This window comes from Poromitra crassiceps (assembly GCF_964638095.1).
Source record: "Poromitra crassiceps genome assembly, chromosome: 25".
Classification (NCBI taxonomy): Eukaryota; Metazoa; Chordata; class Actinopteri; order Beryciformes; family Melamphaidae; genus Poromitra; species Poromitra crassiceps.
The window spans coordinates 15071311-15091310 of record NC_139649.1 but is presented as its reverse complement, the minus strand read 5'-3'; the positions used below and the strand labels follow the sequence as shown (position 1 = coordinate 15091310).

Below are 20000 nucleotides of genomic sequence, written 5' to 3'. Positions count from 1 at the left end.
GAAATGCTATAACAGAAGAATATTGGCCAGAATGACATGAACATTTGGACACTTATTCAGCGAGTATCTTGCATGTTGCGTTCAGGTGCACTGTAAAAAAAAAAAAAAAAAAAAAAAAAAATTGCAATTCCATCGCGGGCCACACAGGGGGCCGTATGTTGCCCATGTGTGCTTTATAGTAACGTTCAGTCATAACTCATTTATAATTAAGCCCATAGTTAATGAACTAATCATGTACAAAACACACACACAGTCACATATTTTATATACTGTATATGTTGTAAGCCTAATTTTTGCCATCACAGCTGCTTTTTACATGTATGGGATAATGCAGGCTAATATACAAGGTGTGAGGTGTTAACAGGAGACTATATTAAATCCCATCAATAATCCCTTTCTACAATACATCTCCACATACAAAAGGTATATTGATGACATTTTTTTCATTTGGACCTCTACCGAGGCCAAACTCAAAGACTTTCATAACTTTATGAACACACGGAACGCCCATTTGAAATTCACCATGACCCACGACTCTGTCAAAATGAACTTTCTGGACATTCTCATTATCAACAATAATGGAACGCTCAACACCAGCCTGTACAGAAAACCAACAGACAGAAATTCTCTGCTACATGGCCACTCATTCCACCCGACATCTTTAAAGAAGAGCCTCCCTGTATCCCAACTCAATCGTATACGCCGTATCTGTAGCTCGGACTCTGATTTTAAAAATCACATGACTGATCTGGCACAGAGGTTCACAACGAGATGTTACAACAGTGAGTGGGTCAGACAGGCATCCGACCGTTTCTCTGATATCACACAATCAGAGTGTCTGAACAAGACCAGGACCAAAACAACTGACAATAGACTCACCTGTGCTGTACCATACTCTCCCTTGTCTAACACAATGTCTTCCATTATTAGACAACACTGGCATGTCATCTCCACGGATCCCTCCCTGAAAGGCTCCTTTGACCACCCTCCACGGATCGTCTTCAAAAGACCCCCGAACCTCCGTAACATGCTTGTGAGAGCGGACTGTCCTCCCACTCCCCCACCTACTCCACCCACTTTTCTACCCCCAGTAGAACCGGGTAATTATAAATGTGGCAATTGCCAACAATGCAATTTCACGCGCAAGACCAGCACATTTTACCATCCACACACAGGGAAAACCTTTGCCATCAAACAAATAATTTCATGCAAAACCTACAATGTTATTTACATGCTCAAATGTCCTTGTGGACTGGCCTATATAGGCAAAACATCCAGACCCCTCAAAAACAGAATCTCAGAGCACCGCAGCAACATTAGAACCCATGACCCTAAGAGCCCCGTGGCTGTTCATTTCAGCCTCATGAAACACTCTGTAGCCTCCCTTAACTATGTGGGTATCGAACATGTCCAGCTCCCACGACGTGGTGGTGACATCAACACTCGTCTTCTGCAACGCGAACTGTTCTGGATGTATACTCTGGACACTGTAGCACCTAGGGGCCTCAATGAGGAGATGGATATCCGCCCTTTTCTATGAAAGTTTTTCTTTACTTTGGCATTGATTCCTTATATAAACTTGTCTATGGTATCTCTAAACTGTGTCGTGGTCTATACATTGTTGCATACTCCTTGATGTATTTAAACTGTTGGTCTTGATCTACATAATTATGTATACTCCTATCGGTATCTCTCAACTGTTGGTCTCAGGCTTTGTTTTATTGTAATACACCCATGAGACACTTGGAGGCGCCTCTAAGCTTAGTCCCACCCTTGATGACGGCCTTTCAGCCTGACTGTGGGGTCTGGTACATCCTAGTGAGGGTCTTTAATTTGAACTTTAATTCCTATTTTTGTCTATCACATTTTGATAATGTTACTATTTACTATTTTCATATGTACTCTTATTCTTGATCACACATGGTCACACGTCACCTATTTGATACATGGTATTTTATACCAAATTTGATCTATTCAAAGAACAACTTTAAGATTTGTCATTATGTATGGTCTCTAGTTGTTTTCATACATATTGTTTCCAACCAGTACTTTATTGTATTCACCTGACCATGTAACCACAGCTGTAACCCATCTTGCTTGATTGCATTGGAGCTAATTGTATCATGTGACCTGACCTGTATGTATTTAAGATGGCGTCTCACAGTCCTTTGCCAGTCTGATGAAGAGCTTTGCTCGAAACGTCACTTTTTTGTTGGGTGTTTGAAATAAAAAACACAAACTAGGAGCCCTTGCAGTGTGCGAGCTTTTTATTCATTTTTCACTTAATATACAAGGTGTCCCAAGCTCTGAGTCATTATAAACTCAATTAGCTACAGAAGCTAATGTTCACATTCAGTCCTTGTATATTTCTCTCATGTGTTCAACATTCCTTTCCTCCTCTGTGTGTGTGATTGAGAAATGAGATGCAGGTGGTGTTCATCCTAATTGGCCTGGTCAGGTGTCAGATTGCTGCTGGCTGATTGGCTGGTGGAGAGCATTTAAGCCAGCTGATGCCATCCTGTCGCCCCTTGCTCTCCTCATTCCCAAAGGTGATGGCTGCTGTGCTGACTGCTGTGTTCTGTCAGGTAGGAACTGTGTGTAGACCTACTTTAGTAGTTCTGCAGAACTTTATTAAGATGTGTCTTTATCTTGGTAGACCTGTGCAGTCTAAACTGTAAATAGTTACCTTCCAGATCTACACTTTTGTACACTGTAAATAACACTTACCCAAGTAGCAGAAAGTAGGGGGAGAAGCCCTTTAGTTTTTGTAACATTTTCTGATGTTTATTTTGTAGGAGCTTATAGGTAAGAGCTGTGTCTTATTTAATCCATCATTTTCTTTTCTTAGGTAAATTTAAGGTTGGGGATTAGTTTGATTGGTTAGTTGTGTTGGGGCCATGCTGTGCTCTGAAACTAAACCTGCTACTTGTGAACTTGTGATGGTGGTTTGGCTGATCATCCTTGGGAGTGGGAAGAGTGGGGGGACTTTTGTGTTGCGGTCCCGTTTCCCGAGGCCGGTTCCTAACATAATTGGGTGCTCGTCTGCTTTTCTCATTCGTCAGCACGTTGTGTGTGTGTATATATATATTTTATGTTTGTCTGGTGGGCAGCCTTTGTGCAGGTGGTAAATGGTGTTATGGTGCCTTTGCATGGAGCTGAGGAAGCTCATGGTGGTAAAGCTGGTGGTGCTGTTTGTTGGAGGAGGAGCCGGTCAGAGGGGACCAGTAAGACTGAGGAGGGGCGTGACAAGGCAGGGCCGTCAGTAGCACAGTTTCTCCTCTTTTCTGTGTAGACTGCTACCCTACAAACGTCTCCGTACATAGACTTGCCTGTCACTCTGACTCCCAAGCCGTCTAAATCAGTGATACAGACGTATTTACAAGTGTCACAGAAACATTTCAAAGCCACATATTGAGAAGAAGAGTTCATAGCTTCTCGACGTCGGGGTTAGAAAGCTTGTCGCTGCTCATAAATGCCTCTTTTCATCTGAAGTCTGTGCTGGTGATATTTTTTACCGAGCTTTCGGCCAGAGTGGCGCTGTTGAGCGCTCTGACGGCTGGGAGCTCTAACCTGGAAAAAATATCACCAGCACAGACTTCAGATGAAGAGGCATTATGAGCAGCGTCGAGCTTTCTAAACCCGACGTCGAGAAGCGATGAACCCTTCTTCTCAATATGTGGCTTTGAAATGTTTCTGTGACACTTGTAAATACGTCTGTATCACTGATTTAGACGGCTTGGGAGTCAGAGTCACAGGCAAGTCTATGTACGGAGACGGGACTCTTGTAGGGTAGCATAGTCTACACAGAAAGGAGAAACGGTGCTACTGACGGCCCTGCCTTGTCACGCCCCTCTTCAGTCTTACTGGTCCCCTCTGACCGGCTCCACCTCCAACAAACATCTCCACCAGCTTTACCACCATGAGCTTCCTCAGCTCCATGCACACCATTTACCACCTGCACAAAGACTGCCCACCAGACAAACATATATAAAATATATATATATATATATATATATATATATATATACTCAGACGACGTGCTGACGAACGAGAAAAGCGGACGAGCCCCCAATTATGTTAGGAACCGGCCTCGGAACGGGACCGCAACACAAAAGTGCCCCCACTCTTCCCACTCCCAAGGATGATCAGCCAAACCACCATCACAAGTTCACAAGTCGCAGGTTTAGTTTCAGAGCACAGCATGGCCCCAACATCAAAAAATCAAACTAATCCCCAACCTTAATCTTACCTAAGAAAAGGATGGATTAAATAAAAGACAGCTCTCACCTATAAGCTCCTACAAAATAAACATGAGAAAATGTTACCAAAACTAAAGGGCTTCTCCCTCCTACTTTACTTGGGTAAGATGTTAGTGTACAAAAGTGTAGAGCTGGACGTAGTTATTTACAGTTTAGACTGCACAGGTCCACCAAGATAACACATCTTAAAGTTCTGAAGAACTAAGTAGGCCTACACAGTTCCTACCTGACAGAACACAGCAAAGAGTAAACAGGGAGCCATCATAGTTGGGAGTACAATTAGTAGACTTTTATTCAATTACACACTGAGGAAAGGAATGATGTGAACACATAACACAAAACGTTGACATGCAATAGGTAGTACAGTTTTGCATGATAGTCCCAAAGTTTATATTTCACCAACTTCCTGTGTCTGCACTGTTAAATGGGTTTGGGGATGCCATCCCTTGCAGTCATTGCCACAGATGATGGCTGTGCTGCTGACTCTTTGTTCTGTCAGGTAGGCACTGTGTGTAGGCCTACTTTGGTAGTTCTTTAGAACTTGAAGATCTGTCCTTGTCTAGGTAGACTTGTGCAGTCCAAACTGTAAATAGCTACCTTCCAAATCTATACTTTTTTACACTAAACTCTTACCAAGTAGTAGGAGGGAGAAGCCTTTTAGTTTTGTAACATTCTCATGTTTATTTTGTAGGAGCTTATAGGTGAGAGCTGTGTCTTTTTTTTTTTTTTAATCCATCCTTTTCTTAGGTAAGTTTAAGGTTGGCAATTAGTTTGATTTGTTGATGTTGGGGCCATGCTGTGCTCTGAAACTAAACCTGCTACTTGTGAACTTGTGATGGTGGTTTGGCTGATCATCTTTGGGAGTGGGAAGAGTGGGGGCACTTTTGTGTTGCCGTCCCCTTCCCCGAGGCCGGTTCCTAACATAATTAGGGGGTCGCCCGCTTTTCTCGTTCGTCAGCACGTCGTCTGAGTATATATATATTTTATATGTTTGTCTGGTGGGCAGTCTTTGTGCAGGTGGTAAATGGTGTTAGTCAAGGTGGCTTTGCATGGAGCTGAGGAAGCTCATGGTGGTAAAGCTGGTGGAGATGTTTGTTGGAGGAGCTGGTCAGAGGGGACCAGTAAGACTGAGGAGGGGCGTGACAAGGCAGGGCCGTCAGTAGCACAGTTTCTCCTCTTTCTGTGTAGACTGCTACCCTACAAGAGTCTCCGTACATAGACTTGCCTGTGACTGACTCCCAAGCCGTCTAAATCAGTGATACAGACGTATTTACAAGTGTCACAGAAACATTTCAAAGCCACATATTGAGAAGGGTTCATCGCTTCTCGACATCGGAGTTAGAAAGCTCGACGCTGCTCATAAATGCCTCTTTTCATCTGAAGTCTGTGCTGGTGATATTTTTTCCAGGTTAGAGCTCTCAGCCGTCAGAGCGCTCAACAGCGCCACTCTGGCCAAAGGCTTGGTAAAAAATATCACCAGCACAGACTTCAGATGAAAAGAGGCATTTATGAGCAGCGTCGAGCTTTCTAACCCCGACGTCGAGAAGCTATGAACTCTTCTTCTCAATATGTGGCTTTGAAATGTTTCTGTGACACTTGTAAATACGTCTGTATCGCTGATTTAGACGGCTTAGGAGTCAGAGTCACAGGCAAGTCTATGTACGGAGACTCTTGTAGGGTAGCAGTCTACACAGAAAGAGGAGAAACTGTGCTACTGACGGCCCTGCCTTGTCACGCCCCTCCTCAGTCTTACTGGTCCCCTCTGACCAGCTCCTCCAACAAACATCTCCACCAGCTTTACCACCATGAGCTTCCTCAGCTCCATGCAAAGCCACCTTGACTAACACCATTTACCACCTGCACAAAGACTGCCCACCAGACAAACATTAAATATATATATATACACACACACACAGACGACGTGCTGACGAATGAGAAAAGCAGACGAGCACCCAATTATGTTAGGAACCGGCCTCGGGGAACCGGACCGCAACACAAAAGTGCACCCACTCTTCCCACTCCCAAGGATGATCAGCCAAACCACCATCACAAGTTCACAAGTAGCAGGTTTAGTTTCAGAGCACAGCATGGCCCCAACACAACTAACCAATCAAACTAATCCCCAACCTTAAATTTACCTAAGAAAAGAAAATGATGGATTAAATAAGACACAGCTCTTACCTATAAGCTCCTACAAAATAAACATCAGAAAATGTTACAAAAACTAAAGGGCTTCTCCCCCTACTTTCTGCTACTTGGGTAAGTGTTATTTACAGTGTACAAAAGTGTAGATCTGGAAGGTAACTATTTACAGTTTAGACTGCACAGGTCTACCAAGATAAAGACACATCTTAATAAAGTTCTGCAGAACTACTAAAGTAGGTCTACACACAGTTCCTACCTGACAGAACACAGCAGTCAGCACAGCAGCCATCACCTTTGGGAATGAGGAGAGCAAGGGGCGACAGGATGGCATCAGCTGGCTTAAATGCTCTCCACCAGCCAATCAGCCAGCAGCAATCTGACACCTGACCAGGCCAATTAGGATGAACACCACCTGCATCTCATTTCTCAATCACACACACACAGAGGAGGAAAGGAATGTTGAACACATGAGAGAAATATACAAGGACTGAATGTGAACATTAGCTTCTGTAGCTAATTGAGTTTATAATGACTCAGAGCTTGGGACACCTTGTATATGTAAGGGATAATGTATACTGAGCCGGTGATTACTGTGGAAATAATGACCGACAGGTGAATGATTTAGCCCGACGCGCAGCGGAGGGCTCAATATTCACCTGAAGGTCATTATTTCCAGTAATCACCGGCTCAGTATACATTATCCCGCTTAGAACACGGCCTACAACTAAATCATTCAATAATCTGACAAAAATAATTATTCAAATCGATTTTTTAATAGCGTTTTCAACACAAAGCGGTTTCATTCGTAATTGGCACACAAGACACCACAGCTGCAACTGGTTGGCCTAATTAGTAGCGTCTGCGGACAAAATGCTCTTATCAACTGATTAATCCAGGTGTGGCAGAGCAGCGGTCGGTTGTCGAGAAATAATGACCGGTGAATATTGTTGATTGACCAATCAGAATCGAGTATTCGAGAGAGCCGTGTTCTAATAGCCTGTATTATCCCATACATGTAAAAAGCAGCTGTGATGGCAAAAATTAGGCTTACAACATATACAGTATATAAAATATGTGACTGTGTGTGTGTTTTGTACATGATTAGTTCATTAACTATGGGCTTAATTATAAATGAGTTCTGACTGAACGTTACTATAAAGCACACATGGGCAACATACGGCCCCCCTGTGTGGCGGGTATGTGTTAGAGGGTACACACAGGAAAATACTGTCACAGAGGACTAAGAGATGATTTACCATCTAGAGGGTCTTTATTAGGTGCAGATCAAGAATCACTGACGTTTCGACACCTCAGTGTCTTCTTCTGAGCAGAAGAAGAAGACTCAGTGTCTTGAAGACACTGAAGACACTCTGAGCAGAGTTGTTTGTCTCTCTGTCTCCCTCTTTTTTCATTGACCAAGCATTTCAAAGAGACTTTTTGATGTGTGCGTGAGTCAGTTTTGCACAGGGGGAACACATGTAGTATCCTGGCAGCACACTGACCTCAGCATGGTGCTCCTCATTCTGTTGAAGCACCTCGATCACCAGCTCAGCCAGGCGAATGGTGTCCTCCAGCTTTTTGGCAGGCGTGACTAACCGACCTACATTCTCTGGAGCACAAAGGCGAAAGGTCAGTGTGGGCAGCCTTAAAATCACACCGGTGTCTGATCAGTAATGTATTCCTCATTAAACAAAACATCATTGTAGGCATGCAAATGAAATAGATGATTATGTCAACACCTTGAGTTTTCCTGGAGTGTGTGTCATTTTCAGATTTAAAATAGGACACATAAAAATAATAAAGCATGCATTTTCTCTCATATTTGGGCTAAAGGAATAACTAACTCACTGATCAAATGTTTGAGTTAAAAGCTGCCTCAAAAATGATCCTGGTCGTGTCTATAGCGTCAGTCTCAATTACTGTGATCAATCTCAAATGTCCTAGATGCATTAGAAATACAATCAATAAATACAAACTCGTTATTATTTCCATTTTACAACATTTCTAAACATCTATTTCTATCAGTAGTTTTAAGGCAAACTATCTGTGTTAAGTGTTGAAAGCACTGTCACTCTGTGACATGTGGAGAATGAGTCATCGATGTCACTCTGTCGTTGCTTCCCAGCACAGTAATGACAGTAATGATGCCATCCAGAGAAAACATGGGCGGAATGACTCAAAGTAAAAGGGATGTAAACAACAGGTACGCTGGACACTCATCATGCAGCAATGTGGTGATTATGTTGTGCAGATCTCAATGGCATTTGCCTACAGGTATCCCACGTCCGCACCTTGGCTGATTGTTGCAAATGTGACTGTAACACGACTAGCCTCTGCCTGCCGTCAGACCATGTGACTGTAACACAACTAGCCTCTGTGTACCGTCAGACCATGTGACTGTAACACAACTAGCCTCTGCGTACCGTCAGACCATGTGACTGTAACACAACTAGCCTCTGCGTACCGTCAGACCATGTGACTGTAACACAACTAGCCTCTGTGTACCGTCAGACCATGTGACTGTAACACAACTAGCCTCTGCCTGCCGTCAGACCATGTGACTGTAACACAACTAGCCTCTGTGTACCGTCAGACCATGTGACTGTAACACAACTAGCCTCTGTGTACCGTCAGACCATGTGACTGTAACACAACTAGCCTCTGCCTGCCGTCAGACCATGTGACTGTAACACAACTAGCCTCTGTGTACCGTCAGACCATGTGACTGTAACACAACTAGCCTCTGCCTGCCGTCAGACCATGTGACTGTAACACAACTAGCCTCTGTGTACCGTCAGACCATGTGACTGTAAGACGACTAGCCTCTGTGTACCGTCAGACCATGTGACTGTAACACGACTAGCCTCTGTGTACCATCAGACCATGTGACTGTAACACAACTAGCCTCTGCGTACCGTCAGACCATGTGACTGTAACACAACTAGCCTCTGTGTACCGTCAGACCATGTGACTGTAACACAACTAGCCTCTGTGTACCGTCAGACCATGTGACTGTAACACAACTAGCCTCTGTGTACCGTCAGACCATGTGACTGTAACACAACTAGCCTCTGTGTACCGTCAGACCATGTGACTGTAACACAACTAGCCTCTGTGTACCGTCAGACCATGTGACTGTAACACAACTAGCCTCTGCGTACCATCAGACCATGTGACTGTAACACAACTAGCCTCTGCGTACCGTCAGACCATGTGACTGTAACACGACTAGCCTCTGCGTACCGTCAGACCATGTGACTGTAACACAACTAGCCTCTGCGTACCGTCAGACCATGTGACTGTAAGACGACTGTGAAATTGCATCTCACTTTGTATTGAGACAAAAAAAAGCACCACAATGAATTTAAATGTAACTTCCATAATCTGCGAGTCCTGTTATTTTACAGTAGGTAAAAAACAGGAATTATTCAATTTAACTTCCATACTCAGAGTACACACTTTCTTTACTTAAGTACAAGTACAGTTAATTGTGTAAAAAAGACTCTGGTAAAAGTAGAAGTACTGATTCAACTTAATTACTCAAGTAAAAGTAAAAAGTACAACTCTAAGGCCTACGGGGTGGCCCTTCAGCCGGAAAGCAGAACTCGGCATCTTCGGCTGCTCAGAGTCCTCTCTGAACTTTCCTACAGCTGTGCAACAGTCTCTGACACTGGGGACAACTGTTGCCAAAAAACAAATTCTGAAGGAATGGAAATCTCCCTCTCCACCCTCTTTTCAATTGTGGTTGACGGACATGACCTCTGTTATACGCATGGAGAGACTTAGGTTCCTGAGAACCAATGCACTTAGAAAGTTTGTGACTATCTGGGACCCGTTCTTGGTCTACCTCAACGAGGCTAGGGGTGACGGGTGACTCACCCGGCTGGCTTCTCATAGACCCCTTGAGTGAGATCCCAGGTATATCGTTTACAAGAACATAAGAACCTTAGGTGGCTGGCGGCACCACTTTGTAATGTTGATTATATTGTTTTGTTTTGTTTTTTCTTTCTTTCCCCTGTGTCTGAGCCTGTTCATCTGTTTTGTCTTGTTTGTGTTGTATAAAAATTTAAAATATGAAAAAAAAAAAAAAAAAAAAGTACAGGCTCTGAAATGTACTCAAGTATAAAAGTAAAAAGTATTTTCTGTCCCAGGCGAATAGAAACTTGCGTCATATTAATATAATTCAAATACTATTAAACTTAAAAGATCCCTTCAAAACATATTTTAAGATGCATAAAGACGATACTTTGATCAATAATTTGTGTATGTTTGGGGGGTTTTTCCCCCACAAAAAAGGGGGACACTGCACATAATATGTGAAAGCTGAAAGCATGAGATGAGAGAGACAAACAACGTGGGTTCTTCGAGCCCAAGTCAGTTTTGAACGGCAAAAGCCAGAGGAAAGAGTGGAAAACCCCTGTTGGCACAGAGAGTTGGTTTGCTTCCCAGCAGTATTGAGTCCTCACTTTTGAGGTTGTCGGTTTGATCCTCGGTCACTTTTGAATGGCGACAGCCAGAGGAAAGAGTGATTTAAATCCCTGAGAAAACCTGTCTTAAGAAGTCTGGCCTGGTGGCACAGAGAGTTCGTTTGCAGCCCATCAGTATTGAGGCCTCGGTCACTTTTGAGGTCGTGGGTTTGAGTCTCAGTCAGTTTTGAATGGCGACAGCCAGAGGAAAGAGACAAAAGCGCCCAGAGAAGAGCTGTGAGTGTGAAGGGCAGCTGGTGGTGTGAAGGAATAATCGAGCACACAGTGACATGGGGGCCAGAGGTTGGCCGGTTCGATTCCCCCGACCTCCACGGAGACCTCCACAGAGACATGTACAGAGGGTTATGAGACAGAAAATCACAGAGAGCTGAACTTTTCCTGACATTGGAGCGGTTGTTTTGCTGCCGCCAGGCGTAGAAGATAACTTTGTGCAAAACAGCTCTAGACTCAGTATCTGTACATGACATGTCTGCTCTGGATCCTTTTGCACTTATTAAATGTAACTTCCATATACTGTACATCTCTGTCCTTTGGCATGTTCGCGAGTCCTGTTATTTTACAGTAGGTAAAAAACAGGACTTATTAAAATAATGTTGAGTAGCCTATACAGTAGCATGACTGTCCATTAATGGTCAACATGCTATGGTTAATGCTGCAATGATTAGTCAATCGATTAGTCGATCGACAGAAAATTTATTGTATTTTTTTTTTTTTATAATTGATTAATCGTTTAGACAATTTTTTAAAGAAGAAAATGGGCTACTGAAATGATCTCGTTCCTGCTTCTTCAATGTGAATATTTTATTGTTCCTTTCGTCTTTTATGAGAGTAAACTGATTAGCTTTGGGTTGTGGAATGTTGGTCAGGACAAAAGAAGACATTTGAGGATGTAATCTTGGGCTTTGGGGAGGAAATGAATGGCATTTTTCATCATTTTGTGACATTTAATAGACCAAGCGACTAATCGATTAGTCGAGAAAATAATTGACAGATTAATCGGCAATGAAAATGATCGTTAGTTGCAGCTCTAGATATGGTTAAACAAAAATGCTTCAAAAGGTTTGTGTGCACACCCTCACCCACAGCGTTGTGCTTTTTATGAGTTGAATTGATCATGCTCAGAGCCAGGACTGTGTGAAGTCCCCCTACTGGCAGAGCAGAGCACAAACACCCGGTGGTGTTGGTGGACAGAATAGTGGGGTCAAAGGATGAGAGCTGCTGTGGCTGGCAGCTTCTGAAGAACGAGACTTCTTTGCTGGATTGTTAGGATCTGCTAATGCCTGTCAAGGAAGGGCTTTTATGTCAGATGTTTGACTGTAAAACGTTTGACTGAAGAAGAAGAAGAAAAAAACGTTTTAACTGACGATCAAGAAAGTGAGCTGACAGCCTCATACAGTAATGAGAGTTCAGGTTTGATGGTTATGGCTGTTATCTTTAAAGCTGTACAAGGCAACTAACACTTTCTTTGCATTTTTGAACGTTTTAAGAACTTTATTGCCCCAGAAATCATGTCATGTGATGACATTAAATGTACTCTAAATTACTTCTTGTTTAGGAGCCACTTTTGTATTTCACTCTCTCATCACTTTCTCTTTGTCGTGGCGATTTCCCATCAGTGAGCACACCTGACACCTGCACACCTGACACCTGCACACCTGACACCTGCACACCTGAGTGACACCTGCAAATCTACAGGCTCCATGAGTGGCAATGCGACGCTCCTCCCTGTTGCTTTGTGATTCAGACTGAGGCGGGTGTATTTGACCTTACATTGTCTCAGGCTATAGTATGATGTCCGAATTTGTAGACATTCATTTGGGATTCTTCTTAGTATCAAGTCACCTTAGATGAAATGCACAATTTTCAAACACACATGGAAGGTTGTTCATGCATTTCTTACAGAGGAAGTCATTGCCTTGATTGCAATATTTGAAATATCAGCTGCATGCAAGCAGTGTTCTCTTACATTACAACAAAGAAGCGCTCTCTCTCTTTTTGTTTAATAATTATTTTTATTTATTTATTTATTTATTTTCAGATTCTTCCCCCACCCCCATTTTCTCCCCAATTGCCAATTTTCCCCTGCTGCCCCGGTCGCTGCCCCACCCCCTCTACCGATCTGGGGAGAGCCGTAGACTAGCACCATGCTTCCTCCGACACATGCACAGTTGCCAGCCCCTTCTTTTCACCTGACAGGAGGTGCTAGAGCCAAAGCAGCGCTCTCTCTGTAATGGGTTACTTATTAGTGATTTCCAATGGCATTGTGTGAATCATCTTAAAATTGCTTCTCCATCTTTGTTGCTTATCAGCTCACGCCTTCTGTCCTTTCTTGTTTTGTCCGTCTGTTTCTCTGTCTTTGATTGGTTAGGAGGACAAGGTGTGGCACTCTCAGTGAGTCCAAATCTAGTTTTTATATCACTAGAATGGATAGCAAAGATGAAGATAAATCTATTTGGAAACCATATTTAAGAAAACAAATCATATCAGGGAGCATTCAGGACCAATGATCCCTCTAAGCTGATAGTTTGGTGACCTACGTTATAGTTGACTTCTATAAGCAGGTTTGGACGTTTTGTTTCCAAACAATATTAGGTCCATGGACTAGTTTAAATAACTGACACCCCTGCTTTAGCAAACTTTGCAGACATATTTTTTGATATCTTCAGCATTTAAGACAATTCAGCAAGAGGACCATTGGCAAACGGATGGGAGCACTACTTGGGGTCCAGAGATATCAGGGAAGGCTGCATCTCCATCCAAAGAAGTCAGTGCAGTGGAGAAACTATACAGGGTGGGAAGCATAATGCCGTCACAACGTTCCTGCAACATTCCCGGTGATGCTCCTTAGGCAATGTGTCAGGGAGGTTGTGATACTGTAGGTTATGATGCTATGGTTTTAGGTAGGCTGGGGATGTTCTAGTCAGGAATGAGCTAATAGGAGAGGTTAGACATACAGTACAACGTCACCTGGATCCGTCAGTTTTTTCTGAGTTTTCTCCGCTAAGCGAGTAAGAGAATCGGTTGCAAGGATGGAGAGGAGAGAAATGGGAATGTTTCAGGAAGAAAGTGAGAGAGAAGAGAGAGGAAATTCAATACAGGAGATCAGGGAAGGCAGGAGTCGGCAATAGGAGTAAAGGCCATTTCGATAGCCACCCGTTCAACTTTCATCTGGAACCTTTGAGCAAAAGTACTCCTCTTGTGGCACATTTTGAGATATACAGTAGGAGACTGGATATAGGGAGCAAAAAAACAGAGCAATATGAAAAGCAAAGCATCTTGACTTCGACATAAAATCCAATATGGACAAATCTGGAAAAACAGCAAAAACCTGTTAAAAATCATTTACAAATGATGTCAATAGCAGATCATCCTTTGATGGTTTCATTTGCAGACAGACATGTGGACAATGAGCACTCGCAAACGCTTTTACAGCTGGACAAAACCAACCGGGTCCAAAGATGTTTCACTGGAAATATCCAAAACTCAAAATAAAAAAACCCGTTGGAGTGACTGTCGGATGTGGATGCCCTATCTGAGTGGTGCTTGGTAATCGTGTAGGATGATCTCACACACTGAAGAGGATTTACACAGAAGCAAAGTCAAAATGCATTCAAGTCGCAGACAAACAGAGAAAGGGAGCTGGGGCAGGACAGAAAACAAGCCGACATAAAGATCAGGTATGAATGATAAGATAAGATCTAAGAAGATAAGATCTAAACTGAACCCAAAGCTGATCCAGAGACTGTAACAGGTGGCGTTCACGGACAGAAACAACAGATTAAAAACAGACCAAAAGCACTTGAGGGATGAAGAAACGGGGGAAATATGAGGTAGCTTGTTGGCGTGCATAGAGATAAGAGAGAGGAACACAAGGTGGAGGTGGAGGGCGAGGGTGGGGAATGAGGAAGGTACTCACGAATGGTTAAATCCATCACTTGAGACGCCAAGCAGAAGACAGGATGCTCATACATGTCTCTCTTTTTCCCTACAGAGAGAGAGGGAGGATACCGAGGCATGCAAGAGGCCAGGGTCAGAGAGGACGAGCAGAGCTTACCAGGGTTTGACCGATATACCTTTTTCCTGGCCGATAGCGTTATTTTCCGCGTGAATCTCCCGATAGATCATGGCTGACCAATTTGGGCCCCAGCGGGCGAAACCTGGCCCACGCTCAGTTTGTTTTGGCCCTCCATGGTTTTGAAAGGAAGAAAAATCTGAAAAGTCTTTCAGAGGCTGGTGGGCTAATTTTTAAAGCTAGCTTGATGATACCTTTACCATATGAAATTAGAAGACCTCTTTTAGATTTAGAATGTAAATTGTCTATAAAATAATATAATTTCAGGTAATTTCACATAACATAAATTTTATTTTTGGCCCACGGTTATCCATCCAGATAATTTGGCCCTGATGTTTTGTGCTGATATTCAATATCTTTCAATGTTATCATTTTGATTCCAAAACAAAAGATTCCACCATGCAGCTTTTACACCAAACATTAGACTGGCGATAATGCAGCAAAAATGTCCACGCCCTTTGTTCAACGGTGAAATCCTCAATTTCTGATGTGGTCGCTTTTTTCTGAGTTCTAATAATTGATGGTATAAATAATTTGTTGTTACTTTTTCACGGTTGTCGAACAACAGCAGGATCGTTCAATTGTTTTTTCTTCTTGTCAAATCTCAAAATGCGAACACGACGCCTGTCTTGAACGGAAGTTTGCTAGCTTGTTAGCATTTTGGGAATTCCTATTAAATTATAATGATCATGCAGTCTATGGAACACTAAAACCTTTAAAAACATATAACCACCTAAAATAATATGAACATATTCTCTGCATATTTGTGTGAAATCAGATGAAAATGTTGCATAAAGGTGGTACAGTACATTAATCATTTTTAAACCTCAGCATATCATTAGCACATTAATGATACTGTAAAGCAATGAGCGCATGCTGGGAATGCTTGGAAGCCTCCATCTAACTGCAGTGGGATTCTTACTGCTATTTTTTCTCAGAATTAAGACTACATTTCCTATAAAGCCTGTTGTTTTTCCATTGTGCCATAAAGCAATCCAGCAGACTTCCCTCCAAATCGGACCTTATTGCTGTTAAATGTAGTGTAGAGGCTGATAATCGTCTCAGTGATGGGCTTCTTTGTTTAGAGTATGATTTATTGATGCTATAAAGCCACACGTAGCACCTTTACAGGCTGCCCATAGACTGTAGTTTTGATGATTGATATCATAAATATCTAATCAAACTGCGTGGTGTCATCATAATATTATCAGAGGTGGACGATACTGACAGACAAATATCGGCAAACCAATATATCGGTCTAACCCTAGAGTTGACAGTTCCCAGGGTGTGTCTGGCTGGGCGGGGTTTGTTGGCTGAGATATGCAAAGGTCAAAGGTCAAAGGTCAATGCAGAAGTGGAAAGAGTGAGAGGTGGGCAAAGGGTGTGACCAAGCATGTGTGTCTGGGGTCTATAAGGGTTCCATGGGTTGTCTACTTTGTCGTCTTAACGAATGAACCGTTCGTTAGGCCGAGCACTGGTCAAATCCCAAACATCCGGGTTTTTCCCCACAGTCGAGAAACAAATCAATATGAGGACAGAGGGGATTTGGTACTGAGATACGAAGGTTTGTCTTCCTTAGTGTCTTCAGTGTGGCGATGGTTATTCCTTTACAGACATCGGTGTCACAAGCTTACAAGGATGCATTCAAAATGTCAAGGACATCATTGTCAAATAATTTCGGGACAAGATTCTATTTTCAAGTCAGTGGCCAAATGTGACACTGTGCTCAACTTTGAGACTACAGAATGCCCGCGTGATGCCTGCTAAAGAAAACCTGGAACCATGATGCAACAGAAAGAAAAAACAACACACAGAATTGCCACGAGAGGCAATCCCACCATGCCTTGTTTATTGGCCTTCCTGTTTCTACAGAGCGTCCGAGGAGAAGCAGCCAGGCCAATAAACAAGGAGAAGAGAGGAGAGGCAGTGAGAGGAGGATGGAGATCATCTGGGAACGAGGGATGAGGAGGAGGGAGGAGGAGGAGGAGGGAGGAGGGAGGAGAGGAGAACGCATCACTCCAACTACCAGGCAGACCGAGGTGGGAGACAGAGGCAAGTTGAGGACTGGCCTAAAGAGAGAAGCTGAGGCACAGTGGACCAGGTCAGCGTGAGGAATTGTGGGGAATTGAATGCATTTTTACTTACTGTCCACTAAGGAAACAGGCTGGAGCTGAGGTCAAACACTGAAAACATTAGCTAGCATTTCACGGGCTACATTTGTACATTACGAGCAATCCTTAGCGAGGGGCTTTTCCTGCAGCTGTGGAGAAAATGTGGAGGTTAGAGAAACAGCGTGAATAGCAGCACCTACTCTATCACGCCAAATCAGATCTGATTCAATCGGAATCTTGAAATTAAAGTATCATACAATATGCTGGAACAAGTTGTATTTGTTTTTGTTTTTTAGTTGCATCAGGATCCACTTTTGTCATTTTTTATCATTGAAAACCCACTTTTCTTTCTCTTTATACATGTTGCTGATTGTTTTGTCTATATCTATGAAATGTCATAAAAGAAAAAAAAAAGAAAAGAAAACCCACTAGAAAACCCATGATGGCAGGGGTGGCCAAACTACGGCCCGCGGGCCAACTGCGGCCCGCTGCCTGTTTTTAAGTGGCCCGCCATGAATTTAGAAATAAAAAATAAAATAAAACGTTTTTCCGTTCCGTTTTTTCACACCATAGTGACTATGGTGTTTCAAAAGGAGTCGGGTATCAAACTGAAACTGTAACAGAACTGCATCACACTTTGTGGAATGGAGGATGTTTGGACTCATTAAAAGGCTGTGGCACCAATTAATTTATGACTTTACATAGTGTATTGTATTTAATCAATATTTGTAAACATAAAGACGTTGGAAACCAGAGAGCTACAGCGCGGCTCTAATTGTTCTAACATCATCAAGATAAAAAAGAAGAAACAAACAGAAAAAGAATGAAAGACGATGTGTGTGTCGCATGCACAATAATTGGGTGCAGGGACCACCAGGGACCACCAGGGGTCCTTGAAAAATATGTTCAGATTCGGGTCTGAGAGAGAGAAGCTCATTAAATGGGGGTCTGTGGCTCGAATGTGGACGAACTTTGTGTCCTTCATATGAAAAAGGTTGAGAATCACTGAGTTTGCACCTTGATTCAAGCCTTGCCTTCATACCACCACCACCACCCATTCACCTGTAGGGGGCAGCACAGTAAAATCTTCTATCTTGAGGACACCGCGCACACACTGACACACACACACACACACACACACACACGCACACACACACATAGAACACAGCATAAAATGTATTCAGACTATTCTTACATTTCAAGACATGTGGTGGGAAGCTGTAACTGCACTCCCACGTCGGCTGGTAAAACATATGTGGTAAAACAGTCAGTGGTGTTTGTAGTTGACCTCACCTTCTAGTTTGGCGTACTCTGACAGGCGCTGGTAGTTCACCAGAGCCGCCTCCTCCAGACATTTATGGATCACAGCCTTGACTTCCTCTTGTGGAACCGGGGTGACGATATCTTTCATCAGCACCTTAAAGGAGACAGGGTGTTCATGAACTACTTTTTCAACAAATATCTATTTTTTTAACACCTAAAATATATCAACATTTCTTACTCTTTCAGTTGGAAAGGCTGTAAAACAGATTACAGATCACACTTTACAAAAGTGTTCATTAACTAATGTTAACTAATGGGTTTACTGACATGACGCAAGCATGAACAGTGACATTAACAAACAACAGTGATTCAACCCATATCCAGTTCATGAAAGCTTTTCTTTTAACAGCAGGAGTCTGGTAGTCGTTTCCCGGGAAAAATCCCCTGCCGCACAGGAAGTGATGCGTCTTACATTTACGGTTACAAACAGAAGAAGAACCGGGTAGTTACTTAGCATGAGCAGCGATAGCCACCATGACTGAAACTCAAACAGGAAAAAGATGTCTCAGCATATAATAAATATGGGCATGGCTAACGTGATGTCACTTTTTTTTTCTTTTTTTTTCACTTCCTGTTTTGAAGCCTTGAGGTTGGCATTTTCACCGTTGCCGTCTTCGTTATTTTGAGCCAGAAGTGACGTAAATTTGGACGAGAAGAGCTGCAGCCCTGCTATTGGTCTGTGATCGAGCTGCAGCCCTGCTATTGGTCTGTGATCGAGCTGCAGCCCTGCTATTGGTCTGTGATCGAGCTGCAGCCCTGCTATTGGTCTGTGATGATCGGCGAGCTGCGTGATCACTGGACTGTCAATCACACGCCAAAGCATCATCTGCTTTATCGTCTATTTTACTCCAAATTGGACCATAGTTTACAAAATGAACATCATGCTGTGTTGAAGAAGACTCGAAATTAGCGATTGAGACCATAAACTCATTAGGAAAGTGTTGAAAGTGTTTACTGAGGTCATCGATCAAGTGACAAGTAGTAGGGTCATTTTCCCATTGTCTTCCATACAATCGGACTTCTTTTTGCATCCAGCCCCCTGCAGGCCATTCGAAAGAATACAGGATTAAGACACTTCTGCATTGGCTTCACGTACGGCGCTACGAGCCAGCCGCTTGATTATGACTTCTTCAGCTTGCATGCATTAGTTTGGCAGTAAAAAGGACCTACCCTTTCAAGCAGGGACAGAGTTGCTTTCAGCGCTCCTTCCGGGCGGCCGAATGGGAAGCAGTACCTGTGGAGGCCACAGAGGGGATTTTGCGGTGAGCACTCAGCAGGCCAGTCTGGCACCGGTTAAGGGTGGGATCAATCATACGTTTCATGATGATACAATACTGTATCGATTCTTTGGACAATGATAGGATATTTGCTCATATCACAAATACATCACGATCACGATACAATCTCAGTTCAATTCAGGGGCCTACGATCGATATGAGACGATATCATGATTTCAACTAAAACGCCCCCCCCCCCCCCAAAAGAGAACTATGCTAGAAATATGACATATGATTTGACGAACCACGGACATCATGCCCCACTTCCGTAACAGTCCAGCTAATCAGATTTCGCCGCAGGCTTCCTGATGGCAGAAACCCAGAAA

General features: G+C 43.1%; 1 protein-coding gene across 10 annotated transcripts in view; it reads right to left on the bottom strand.

Moving 5' to 3' along the window:
* Positions 1-20000, bottom strand: part of LOC310798074 (calcium-dependent secretion activator 1) — a gene marked incomplete at both ends in the record, with an annotated part of 159682 nt that overhangs the window by 57890 nt on the left and 81792 nt on the right. For 3 of the 10 annotated variants that reach the window (XM_083660563.1, XM_083660568.1, XM_083660560.1), the window contains 3 exons: positions 7907-8013; positions 18368-18491; positions 19568-19631. In XM_083660563.1, the coding sequence (XP_083516689.1) occupies positions 7907-8013; positions 18368-18491; positions 19568-19631 (295 nt within the window). Of the gene's footprint in view, positions 1-7900; positions 8014-13858; positions 13892-14807; positions 14877-18367; positions 18492-19567; positions 19632-20000 lie in introns of all 10 variants that reach the window. The other 7 variants (XM_083660561.1, XM_083660565.1, XM_083660564.1 and 4 more) reach the window with 6 other exon arrangements.